The following is a 12,695-nucleotide window of genomic DNA, read 5'->3' as shown; positions in this document are numbered from 1 at the left end:
GAAGTGGAAGGACATTTATTGGATATTTCAAACTTTTTTAACAAATCAAAAACTGAAAAATTGGGCGTGCAAAATTATTCAGCCCCCTTAAGTTAATACTTTGTAGCGCCACCTTTTGCTGCGATTACAGCTGTAAGTCGCTTGGGGTATGTCTCTATCAGTTTTGCACATCGAGAGACTGACATTTTTTCCCATTCCTCCTTGCAAAACAGCTCGAGCTCAGTGAGGTTGGATGGAGAGCATTTGTGAACAGCAGTTTTCAGTTCTTTCCACAGATTCTCGATTGGATTCAGGTCTGGACTTTGACTTGGCCATTCTAACACCTGGATATGTTTATTTTTGAACCATTCCATTGTAGATGGAATTTTGCTTTATGTTTTGGATCATTGTCTTGTTGGAAGACAAATCTCCGTCCAAGTCTCAGGTCTTTTGCAGACTCCATCAGGTTTTCTTCCAGAATGGTCCTGTATTTGGCTCCATCCATCTTCCCATCAATTTTAACCATCTTCCCTGTCCCTGCTGAAGAAAAGCAGGCCCAAACCATGATGCTGCCACCACCATGTTTGACAGTGGGGATGGTGTGTTCAGGGTGATGGGCTGTGTTGCTTTTACCCCAAACATAACGTTTTGCATTGTTGCCAAAAAGTTAAATTTTGGTTTAATCTGACCAGAGCACCTTCTTCCACATGCTTGGTGTGTCTCCCAGGTGGCTTGTGGCAAACTTTAAACTACACTTTTTATGGATATCTTTAAGAAATGGCTTTCTTCTTACCACTCTTCCATAAAGGCCAGATTTGTGCAACATACGACTGATTGTTGTCCTATGGACAGAGTCTCCCACCTCAGCTGTAGATCTCTGCAGTTCATCCAGAGTGATCATGGGCCTCTTGGCTGCATCTCTGATCAGTCTTCTCCTTGTATGAGCTGAAAGTTCAGAGGGACGGCCAGGTCTTGGTAGATTTGCAGTGGTCTGATACTCCTTCCATTTCAATATTATCGCTTGCACAGTGCTCCTTGGGATGTTTAAAGCTTGGGAAATCTTTTTGTATCCAAATCCGGCTTTAAACTTCTTCACAACAGTATCTCGGACCTGCCTGGTGTGTTCCTTGTTCTTCATGATGCTCTCTGCGCTTTTAACGGACCTCTGAGACTATCACAGTGCAGGTGCATTTATACGGAGACTTGATTACACACAGGTGGATTGTATTTATCATCATTAGTCATTTAGGTCAACATTGGATCATTCAGAGATCCTCACTGAACTTCTGGAGAGAGTTTGCTGCACTGAAAGTAAAGGGGCTGAATAATTTTGCACGCCCAATTTTTCAGTTTTTGATTTGTTAAAAAAGTTTGAAATATCCAATAAATGTCGTTCCACTTCATGATTGTGTCCCACTTGTTGTTGATTCTTCACAAAAAAATACAGTTTTATATCTTTATGTTTGAAGCCTGAAATGTGGCAAAAGGTCGCAAAGTTCAAGGGGGCCGAATACCTTCGCATTATACTTGCAGGCTCTTCCTACTGAGTGAATGGCACTAGGAGGACCACACACAGGTGTTTCCTGTAATATTAAAGATATATGAAATAGTTTTATAAAGGTTGAAGACGGTCCGAGATTGATATGGGCTGATCAACGTTTCATATAGTCCAATTTGGGGTGTTACTTTGGCTTTGGGTTTGAGTTTGGCTGAGGAATTAAATATCTTCTCTCCACATCCTGATCTGATGATTAAACCCAAGACTGAAGAGAGTCATGAGAAGGTCACTGCAGTGCAGACCTGGTTTCAAATACTATTGGAAATCATTTCAAATACTTTAGCTGTGTTTGATTGAGCTTGCCTGACAAAATGGAATCAATAGAATTATAGTGTCCCAAAAGTGTAAAACCATCTTTAGTCTGCATTCCAGGCAGGCTAAAGCAAACGCTCAAAGTATTTGAAAGATCGAAACATTTCAAATCGTATTTGAACTCAGGTCTGCTGAGGTTTAGATCTGAGAACACATTCTGCATGGATTTCCAACAAGAGCCTGTAGAATCTAAATGAATCTAGCACCATTATAACTACATTATGTGTGTATAACATTGTGCCAATAACTGGAGAAGAATGTAGTGTACTCTAGATTAGGGATGTGAAGGGGTTGGGTGTCTGGTGAAAAGGTGCAAAGTACAGTGAGTAGGAAAAAGCAGCTTGCTATAGGGGTTACAAAGAGAGAGTGTCCACCAATTAATTATACAATGAATAGACAGCCACAAATATTTTCAGTGAGATCATTTATATATACATACGGCTTCAACCAACATCTGCAAAAAGATTTTTTTCACAAAATCTTACTTGTTGCATTTTTTTTGTAAATATGGCGCAGATAGAATAGTGTCAGGCACTTGCTCCTCGAGGTTCCAAGAAAGCACCATGGTGTAGCTGGCTGGTCTGAGTTGTCACTTCTCCCCTTTAAGATATGACTACTTATTAAAGGGGAGGGTGGTTGTATGTTTTTTTTAACACCAAGGCAAAAGAATAGCAGGCAACATTTACATACAAGTCAGGATAAACATGAACCAATAACAATTTAAATGTAATGAACACTCACCAGAAACAACTACAGTCAACACTAACTCATCAACATTGATTTTAAGATCAGCATCAACATTGCACAATAACCATTGACTTTAAGATTTGCCTGTGTCAAAATACAGTGCTTTCGGAAAGTATTCAGACCCCTAAACTTTTTCCACATTTTGTTACGTTACAGCCTTATTCTAAAATGGATTAAATAGTTATTTCCCCCCTCATCAATCTATACACAATACCCCATAACTACAAAGCAAAAACAGATTTTTTTATATGTAAATATCATATTTACATAAGTATTCAGACCCTTTACTCAGAATTTGGTTGAAGCACATTTGGCAGCAATTACAGAGTCTTCTTGGGTATGACGCTACAAGCTTTGCTCCGTTCATCTTTCCCTCGATCCTGACTAGTCTCCCAGTCCCTGCCGAAGAAAAACATCCCCACAGCATGATGCTGCCACCACCATGCTTCACCTTAGGGATGGTGCTAGGTTTCCTCCAGACATGACACTTGGCATTCAGGCCAAAGAGTTCAATCCAGGTTTCTTCAGACCAGAGAATTTTGTTATTCATGGTCTGAGAGTCCTTTAGGTGCCTTTTAACAAACTCCAAGTGGGCTGTCATGTGCCTTTTACTGAGAAGTGGCTTCCGTCTGGCCATGCTACCATGAAGGCCTGATTGGTGGAGTGCTGCAGAGATGGTTGTCCTTCTGGAAGGCTCTCCCATCTCCACAGAGGAACTCTGGAGCTCTGTCAGAGTGACCATCGGGTTCTTGGTCACCTCCCTGACCAAGGCCCTCCTCCCCTGATTGCTCAGTTTGGGCGGGCGGCCAGCTCTAGGAAGAGTTGGTGGTTCCAAACTTCTTCCATTTAAGAATGATGGAGGCCACTGTGTTCTTGGCGTCCTTCAATGCTGCAGAAATGTTTTGGTACCCTTCTGCAGATCTGTGCCTCGACACAATGCTGTCTTGGAGCCCTACGGACAATTCCTTCGACATCATGGCTTGGCTTTTAGATCTGACATGCACTGTCAACTGTGGGACCTGACATAGACAGGTGTGTGCCTTTCCAAATCATGTCCAATCAATTGAATTTACCACAGGTGGACACCAATTAAGTTGTAGAAACATCTCAAAGATGGCCAATGGAAACAGGATGCACCTGAGCTCAATTTTGAGTTTCATAGCAAAGGGTCTGAATACAGATGTAAATAAGGTATTTCTGTTTTTATTTGTAATACATTTGCAACAATTTCTAAAAACCCGTTTTTTCTTTGTCATTATGGGGTGTAGATTGATGAAGAAAAAAAGTAATTTAATCCATTTTAGAATAAGGCTGTAACGTAACAAAATGTGGAAAAAGTCAAGTGGTCTGAATACTTTCCGAATGCACTGTATAATCATATAAGCAGTTAACAATTATAGATACAGTTTCCAATCAGAACTCAGAATGTCAACTCTCTATTCTTCAAACAAACAAGAGCTATTTTACAATATATATTCTGGGGTCCGGAATTATTGGATCCCTTGATAAAGATGCACAAAAAAGACTGTATAAAATAAATAGTACAAATGCTGAGCTATAGTGTATAATAAAAAATGTTATGTAAAGGAAAGGGGTCAAAATGATTGGATCCCATGCTTTCAATAGTCCAGCACCCTCCCCTTGCAAGTATAATGACACTGAGCCTTAAAAAAAAAGATATATAATGAGATTGGTGAACAAATTGGGAAGGACATTCCGCCATACAAAATCTTTCCAGATCCTTGATATCATTTGTCTGTGCTTATGGACTGCCCTCTTCAATTCAAACTACAGGTTTTCAATTGGGTTCTCAAGTCCAGAGACTGAGATGGCCATTGCAAAAATATACATTTTGTGTCCAATTAACCATTTCTTTGTGGATTTTGCTGTGTGCTTGGTGTTATTGTCTTGCTAGATGATCCACTTGCAAAGACATTTCAGCTTCCTAGGAGAGGCAACAAGGTTTTTGTCCTGGTACTTGGTAAATTTCTGATGCCGTTGACCTTAACAAGGGCCACTGGACCAGTGGAAGGAAAATAGTCTGATAACGTCAAAGATCCATCACTATATTTTACAGTAGAGTCAATGTATTTTCTGCATTTGCACTGTTCTTTCAAAGGCCAAACCCACCAATGGTGTGTGTGGCCAAAGAGCTCTATTCTCATGTCATCTGACCATAGCACCGCCTGGAGTTTGCTAAACGGCATTGGTACTTGGATTGGAACCGGTGCTATGGTCATATGGCACGAAAATAGAGCTCTTTGGCCACCCACACGAGCATTGTGTTTGGCCTTCGAAAGAACAATGCATATGCAGAAAATACCTCATCCATAAAAACAAAATTGGAGCATACTTTATTGAGCATACTTTATTCAAAGAAACATATCTTTATTAAGAGATCCAATAATTCCGGACCCCACTGTAGATCATTTGTAATTCATAAACAAATCTCATTGTACTTTTATGGCAAATCTCAGACAAATATCAAAATACATTTGACTTTCCATACATAAATTAAGAAATGTAACAGGCCCAAACACTTGTTTATGTTTGAGGATAAGCAGTTTTCTGTCAAATCTTTACAGTCAAAACTAATTATACAAAACACTTCAGCAACTACAAAACTTTAGAAGTGCAACATTGTAAACGTAAATTGGTCCGACTTTTATTCACGTTATCGTTTGTGTATATGTTGTTTACGAAGTCAATTTCAAAATGTCTACTTTCACTTATTCGTTTTTTTATACAAACAGCAGCTAAGTAACAATGTCAGTTTCCAAAAACAAAAAGAGCACTTAAATCATTGCATAATCTATTAGCTGAATACTTCATTTTTTTGTTGAGTATCTAAATCAAATCAAATAGTTACAAAAAGTTAAGATAATAATAATAATAAAAAGATTTTATACGATATAATTTTCTCAAGAATGATGATCTGAAAACTGGAACTAACATAGTGTGTCGGTCCCAAATGGCACCATATTCCCTATGTAGTGTACTACTTTTGAACAGAACCCCATGTGCACTATATAGGGAATACGGTACCATTTGGGATGCAGGCAGTCTCTCACAATAGGGTCTGTGTAGGTACTGCATACCCTATCTTAAATGTTTCATTAATTTCAAATAATCTACATATTAATTTCTTATTATTTACAGTGAGGTCACATGCTGAAAGTAGGTAAGGGGTATTGTTTTGAGAGAAGAAAATGGAATCAACAAAAAGTGAAAGAAGAAATATATTATATCACTCAGTACACATATAGCTGGTAAGGTTTGTGAATGGTCCATCGTAACATCAATAACATGTCCATCCATACTGTATATCAAGAAAAAAGGTATGGATCATATTTTACATACCCAATCCCCATGTACTGTGACAGAACGGTGAGAGGTAAAATAAGTTGAGGTATGAGTGTGTGAGTGTGCGTTAACTCATCTTAAATTGCATTAATTAAACATGTTTAGTAAACAGCCAAGTGGGGGAGAGGCTGGTAAAGAGGGGAATCCATTTAGACCTCAAACTCAAATGAGATATTAATCTGGGGAACAAACAAGAAAGCATCTTGTGGGGCTGATATACAGTAGATCCCGTGCCTGGAGTTTGAGACAGCTGATTTAGGTTAAGTCCCAAATGGCAACCTATAGGTGCAGACTCTACCAGGTTACTCCAGCACTACACAGATTCTCACAGGTCACTCAGGGAATTATTATAAACTACAATGCAAAGTCTAGTAACAAATAAAGCCTTGACTTTCCAAAACTTACTTACATAAATCTGAGATTATAAAAGGTGCAGTGAATCAGCACACTGACTCTAAAACATCAGGTTATTTAGGTTACACGTTTTGGTGTGTGACAAAAAAAAAGGAGGAAGAGAGGGAGGGTTGCTAGGGAGGAAAAAAGCTCAAATCCTGTGTTCTGCTGTTGAGCACTGTTATGTGAGATAAACTAGAGTCCATTATCAGCCTCTCAAATTATCACTGCCCTCCTAATGCATACAGCGCCCTCACACCCACAGACAGAGAAGGAGAGGAAGAGGGGGCGAGAGCGAGAGATGAAGAGAGGAATTGAGAGTAATAAGGCACAAAGAGAGGTGAGTTAGAAAAGGGTAGGAGAGTGGGAGGGAAATGGTGGGAGTGAGAAAAGGGAGTCAGGGATGCGAGCTGAATGAAGGCCAGGGAGAGTGTGATCGTCACAATCAGATAGATGATGATTAGAGAAAAGTAGATGGAATTAGGAATCGTAACTCGAAAGAGACGTGAAGGGCAAGAGAAGGGAAGAGTGATGAACAGCTGAGGAAAGAATAGCCTGAGGTGTTAGATGAGTAACCACTTGCTGCACTTCTCTGATTTGTCCTGTCACTAAAATACATATATATATATTATCACTGAACTAGTCTGATTTGTCCTATCACTGTGACTTTGTTATCCCTATGCTGGCCTGGTTCCTGGGTAGATGGTTCAACATAGCATATTGGTCATTTGAAAGGTAATGAGAGGCAATGAAAAGGGAATTTTAAATGCACACAGAGAAAGGTGTAAGAATAATACAAATGTAAGAATATTCCTTTTCACAAATATACACACAGTATACATTACATATGTTTGAAGTATTTTAGCATATTTTACATCCCTAATATTTTATTCATACATAATATGCCAAATGCTTTTTGACAACCTTGTTGAAAAGCACCCTGAAGGGCGGGACTGACCCCACTTGAATGTAGAGTAGAACAGACTCCATTCCAGTTGTTTTTGAAGAGCTAAAACTAGCCCTGATCTTGTGTGATTTTGACACTGAACATAAAAAAGAAATACACTTGCAAAAACATCATGTGAGAGCCCAAAAACATCATGTGAGAGCCCAAAAACATCATGTGAGAGCCCAAAAACATAATGTGAGAGCCCAAAAACATCATGTGAGAGCCCATAAACATCATGTGAGAGCCCAAAAACATCATGTGAGAGCCCAAAAACATCATGTGAGAGCCCAAAAACGATAATAACACAATAAAAACAAAATATATTTCACAACAAAACAAAGCTTTTTGTAAATTAGGCTCCAGCTTCTTCCAGGTTCTGTTGAAGTGAATGACATTGTGCCGAGTCGGGCGCTGCTGTATTTACAAAGCCAACTTCAGGCGAGACGTTCCCTCCAAACAAGCACAGTCTCAGCCAGCCCCGATTCACTCTCTAAGCCCTTCCCCTTGGCCCTTACCCTTCGATCTTCGCAAAATGCATTATTTCTTCCACCTTACAGATCTGCAATGGATAGTGAGAGAATTGGGACGGGCTGATGATAGTGCTGTGGAGAGGGGCAATGGTTTCCTTAGACCTTTCCATTCTCTTAACGAAGGCCAGTGTCGAAAGGTGAAAAATCTGAAAAACCACGCATGTAAAACCATTAATAACTGCATTATCCATGGGTTTCAGGTTTTCAAAACATTTACCACACATGGTTTGAGACACTCACCCACAGAATACTATATTATATTTACACTGTCAAATTATACTGTATCTCTATACACTCACCTGTCTGAGAGGTGTGTGTCCTAGCCAGACACCCAGCTGTGTGTGGTGGTCTTCACCCCAACCCCCTGACTGAACCCCTGAGAGGTTACCATGGGGTCAAAGTTGAAGTCCAGCGAGTCTCCATCCATCAGCGTGTCATGAAGAACAGACTCCATGTCACACTCGAACCTCTCTATGGACATGTCGTCTAGATCACTAGGCAGCCTCTCCTGATGATGGTTGTGATATTGGTGGTGATGGTGAGCCTGGGGATGACCAGAGCTGTGGCCGTGGCCTGGACCTGGCCTCACATAACCATTAGCACTGCTGCCGTAGCTGGGTGGAGGAGCTCCGCTGTGGTGGGGACTGTGGTTTTGGTGGCCTGAGGCTGGGTGACCACCACCACGTGGCTGCTGCTGTAGCTGGTGGATGTGTGTCCTGAGGCTAGCAAGACGGGCTGGGCCCCCGGCGTGGTTCAGGCTGGTCAGGGGAATCAGGCCACAGCTGTTCATGGAGGGCCCAGAGGGGGGAGGGCCCTGGCTGTGGAGGGGCCGCGGGTGAGGGTGAGGATGTAACTGAGGGTGCTGTGGGTGTTGCTGAGGTGGGGGACTCATTATCTTCACCCCCCCGTGCCCCCCTACCTGCACCTGGCTGCTGTAGTTGGGAAGCATCCGCCCTCCTCTTCCTCTCCCAGACTGGGACACTACAGTCTCCATGGAGGGCATGGCCTCCCCACCACAACAAGGGTCGGCTACGTCAGAGGTCAACAGCTCCTTGAGTAGCCCAGCAGGGCAGTTGTAATGGCTCAGGAAGGGTGCGAAGGACCCTGGCGACTTGCTCTCTTGCAGCGTCTGCATGGGGATGGGAGAGAGATGTGGGCTATTCATCCCTGGCCCGGCCTGGCCGTAGTGGCACTTCCTATAGTCCTGCTGTTGGGGCTGGGGGTGAGGGGTCATGGAAGGGGAGCTATAAGGGCTGTTCTGAAGCTTGGAGGAGGGAGAGGACCGGGAGGAGTCAGGCCCAGACCCAGGACCACCGCCTACCCCCAGCTGGGTTTGATTCTTGGGGGACAGCAGGTTGAGGTTGTCAAGGAGGCTATCCATCACGTTCTCTGTTCCGTGGTGACCGTGGTGATGACCACCCATGGAGTCGACCAGGCCCACCTCTGATAGGCTAGGCAGGGTGGTCATGGAGGTCATCTTAGGCCCCACCCCTCCGGGGTAGCCCATGTGGATGTCGGCCTCTGATAGGTCGACCTCCTGTTCCAAGAAGGGAGAACGACGGCCAGAGAGGGTGGAGGCGTCGGAGCTGGTGCGCGTCCGGAAGGTAGTCCAGGCCTCGAAGTCGTCGTTGCTGTGGCTATGGGAGTTGGGGCTGCCGAGCCACTTGGAGTACTGGAAGCCTCCCGGGCTGTCTGCACCCCCATCCACCTGGAGAGCCACCTGGCGAGAGGAGAATCACAGAGGTGAGCTCAGGTAGACAAAGGTACGCGGGTGGACAGGCCCCTGACACAAGGCTAAAAGAAAAACTCAGCACATTAGGTAGAGAATGCTTTAGTTCCAGCACCTTCAGATTCAGCAGCATACCACCCTGCATCCCACTGCTGGCTTGCTTCTGAAGCTAAGCAGGGTTGGTCCTGGCTGGTCCCTGGATGGGAGACCAGATGCTGCTGGATGTGGTGTTGGAGGGCCAGTAGGAGGCACTCTTTCCTCTGGTCTAAAACATATTCCAATACCCCAGGGCAGTGATTGGGGACACTGCTCTTTGTAGGGTGCCGTCTTTTGGATGGGACGTTAAATGGGTGTCCTGACTCTCTGCGGTCATTAAAGATCACACGGCACTTATCGTAAGAGTAGGGGTGTTAACCCTGGTGTCCTGGCTAAATTCCCAATCTGGCCCTCAAACCATCATGGCCACCTAATCATCCCCAGCTTACAATTGGCTCATTCATCCCCCTCCTCTCCCCTGTAACTATTCCCCAGGTTGTTGCTGTAAATGAGAATGTGTTCTCAGTCAACTTACCTGGTAAAATAAAATAAATTCAACAGATTAACCTACACTGAGTATACCAAACATTAGGAACACCTTCCTAATATTGAGTTGCAACCCCCCCCCCCCTCCATCTATGTCTCAAGGCTTAAAAATCCTTCTTTAACCTGTCTCCTTCCCTTCATCTACACTGATTGAAATTGATTTAACATGTGACATCAATAAGGGATCATAGCTTTCACCTGGATTCACCTGGTCAGTCCGTCATGGAACCCATGTTGGGTTGTTGAGATGACCAAAACATGGGTTCATTTAACCATCAATTGGGTTATATTCACTTTGATGCTGGGTTGATCCAGAAGGGTATTTTGTAATGTAATCCATTGGTTATTTTCAGGAGGTGTGTCTTATTAGGGTAGTGGCTTTCAGATAGTTATTTTCACCACCTAAGTTAATGTAATTTGTGTTCATCATTTTAAGTTGGTATTTTCATGAAATATGTTTGCACATGGCATATTCTAATATAATATTAATAGCATCAGTATTTACATATTGTAAATCTAAGGGTGCTGGTGTCGGTATATACATAAAAGACAAGCTTTTGGGGACCATGCTTAAGGCCTACCTCCAGGATTTCAGGTCTAGCCACAACACTGTCATAGAAACATTGAAGGTTCTGAATGATGTTCACTGTGTCATGGATAGGAAGCAGCATTGTGTATCTGTATTCATAGACCTGTTGAAGACATTTGAAACTGTGGACCATACTGTCCTGGTGCAGAAATGGAAGTGTATTGGGATTACTGTGTCATGCTCTGGAGTGGTTCGTGAACTACCTGTCAAATCGAACCCAGTGTGTTAAGCAGATGATTGTAAGTCGGACACCATAGAGTTGTGATCGGATGTGCCTCAAGGATCACCTTTAGATACCCTGTTGTTTTTAATATAGATCAACAACATTGGGAGACATATTGAGACAGCTGATGCACATTTTGTATGTGGATGACACTGTGCTCTATTCAATTGGCAGCAGCTTGACTTTTCAAAAAGCTCAAACAGCTTTTAACATCATTCAACAGAATCTGTACGATTTTAAGCAAGTTCTGAATTCCTCTAAAGTAAAATGCATGTCCCAAGTGGCGCAGTGGTCTAAGGCACTGCATTGCAGCGCTTGAGTCGTCACTACAGCCTCGAGAGACCCATGAGACAATTGGCTCAATGTTGCCCGGACTATTGGTGGGTTTGGCTGGCCGTAATATCCTTGTCCCATCGCGCTCTAGCGACTCGTTGTGGAGAACTGGGTACAGCAAGCTGACTTTGGTTGCCAGCAGGACGGTGTTTCCTCCGACACATTGGTGCTGCCGGATTCCGGGTTATGCGAGCAGTGTATCAAGAAGCAGCGCGGGTTGGCAGGGTCCTGTTTTGGAGGATGCATGGCTCTCGACCTTCGCCTCTCCAGAGTTCGTAGGGTAGTTGCAGCGATGGGACAAGATTATAACTACCAATTGGTGAGTAAAAGCAGTAAAAGTACAAAAAAAAAAAATATATAACAATAATAATTGTAAAAAAATATATACAGTACCAGTCAAAAGTTTGGACAAACCTACTCATTCAAGGGTTTTTCTTTATTTTTACTATTTTTTACATTGTAGAATAGTGAAGACATCAAAACTATGAAATAACATATGGAATCATGTAGTAACACAAAATATATATATATATATATATTTGAGATTATTCAAAGTAGCCACCCTTTGCCTCGATGACAGCTTTGTACTCTCTTGGCATTCTCTCAACCAGCTTCCCCTGGAATGCTTTTCCAACAGTCTTGAAGGAGTTCCCACATATGCTGAGCACTTGTTGGCTACTTTTCCTTCACTCTGCAGTCCAACTCATCCCAAAACATCTCAACTGGGTTGAGGTCAGGTGATTGTGGAGGCCAGGTCATCTGATGCAGCCCTCCATCACTCTCCTTCTTGGTCAAATAGCCCTTACACAGCCTGGAGGTGTGTTGAGTCATTGTCCTGTAGAAAAACAAATGATAGTCCCACTAAGCGCAAACCAGATGGGATGGCGTATCGCTTCAGAATGCTGTGATGTCCATGTTGGTTAAGTGTGCCTTGAATTCTAAATAAATCAAAGACAGTGTCACCAGCAAAGCACACCCACACTATCACACCTCCTCCTCCATGGTTCACATGGGAACCACACATGCCGAGATCATCCGTTCACCCACTCTGTGTCTCACAAAGACACAGCGGTTGGAAACAAAAATCTGAAATTTAAGACAGATTTCCACCAGTCTAATGTCCATTGCTTGTGTTTCTTGGACCAAGCAAGTCTCTTCTTATTATTGGTTTCCTTTAGTTGGGGTTTCTTTGCAGCAATTTGACCATCAAGGCCTGATTCACGGAGTCTCCTCTGAACAGTTGATGTTGAGATGTGTCTGTTAACTTTAACTCCGTGAATCACTTATTTGGGCTGCAATTTCTGATGCTGGTAACTCTAATTAATTTATCCTCTGCAGAAGAAGTAACTCTGGGTCTTCCTTTCCTTTGGCGGTCCTCATGATTTTTAAACTTTTTTTTATTTTTAAT

General features: G+C 42.7%; 1 protein-coding gene across 1 annotated transcript in view; it reads right to left on the bottom strand.

The window, feature by feature from the left end:
• Positions 1-2,258: 2,258 nt before the first annotated feature.
• The window catches only part of LOC109872797 (forkhead box protein O1-A), a 100,894-nt gene continuing 90,457 nt past the window's right edge, over positions 2,259-12,695 (bottom strand). The window contains exons 3-4 of the mRNA XM_020464133.2: positions 8,131-9,551; positions 2,259-7,977 (exon numbers count right to left, since the gene is read on the bottom strand). Coding sequence (XP_020319722.1) covers positions 8,151-9,551 — 1,401 coding nt within the window. The 3' untranslated portion in view covers positions 2,259-7,977; positions 8,131-8,150. The remainder of the gene's footprint in view (positions 7,978-8,130; positions 9,552-12,695) is intronic.

The sequence above is a fragment of the Oncorhynchus kisutch genome, linkage group LG28, assembly GCF_002021735.2.
Source record: "Oncorhynchus kisutch isolate 150728-3 linkage group LG28, Okis_V2, whole genome shotgun sequence".
NCBI classification, from domain to species: Eukaryota; Metazoa; Chordata; class Actinopteri; order Salmoniformes; family Salmonidae; genus Oncorhynchus; species Oncorhynchus kisutch.
This window is presented reverse-complemented; position numbering and strand designations above follow the sequence as displayed.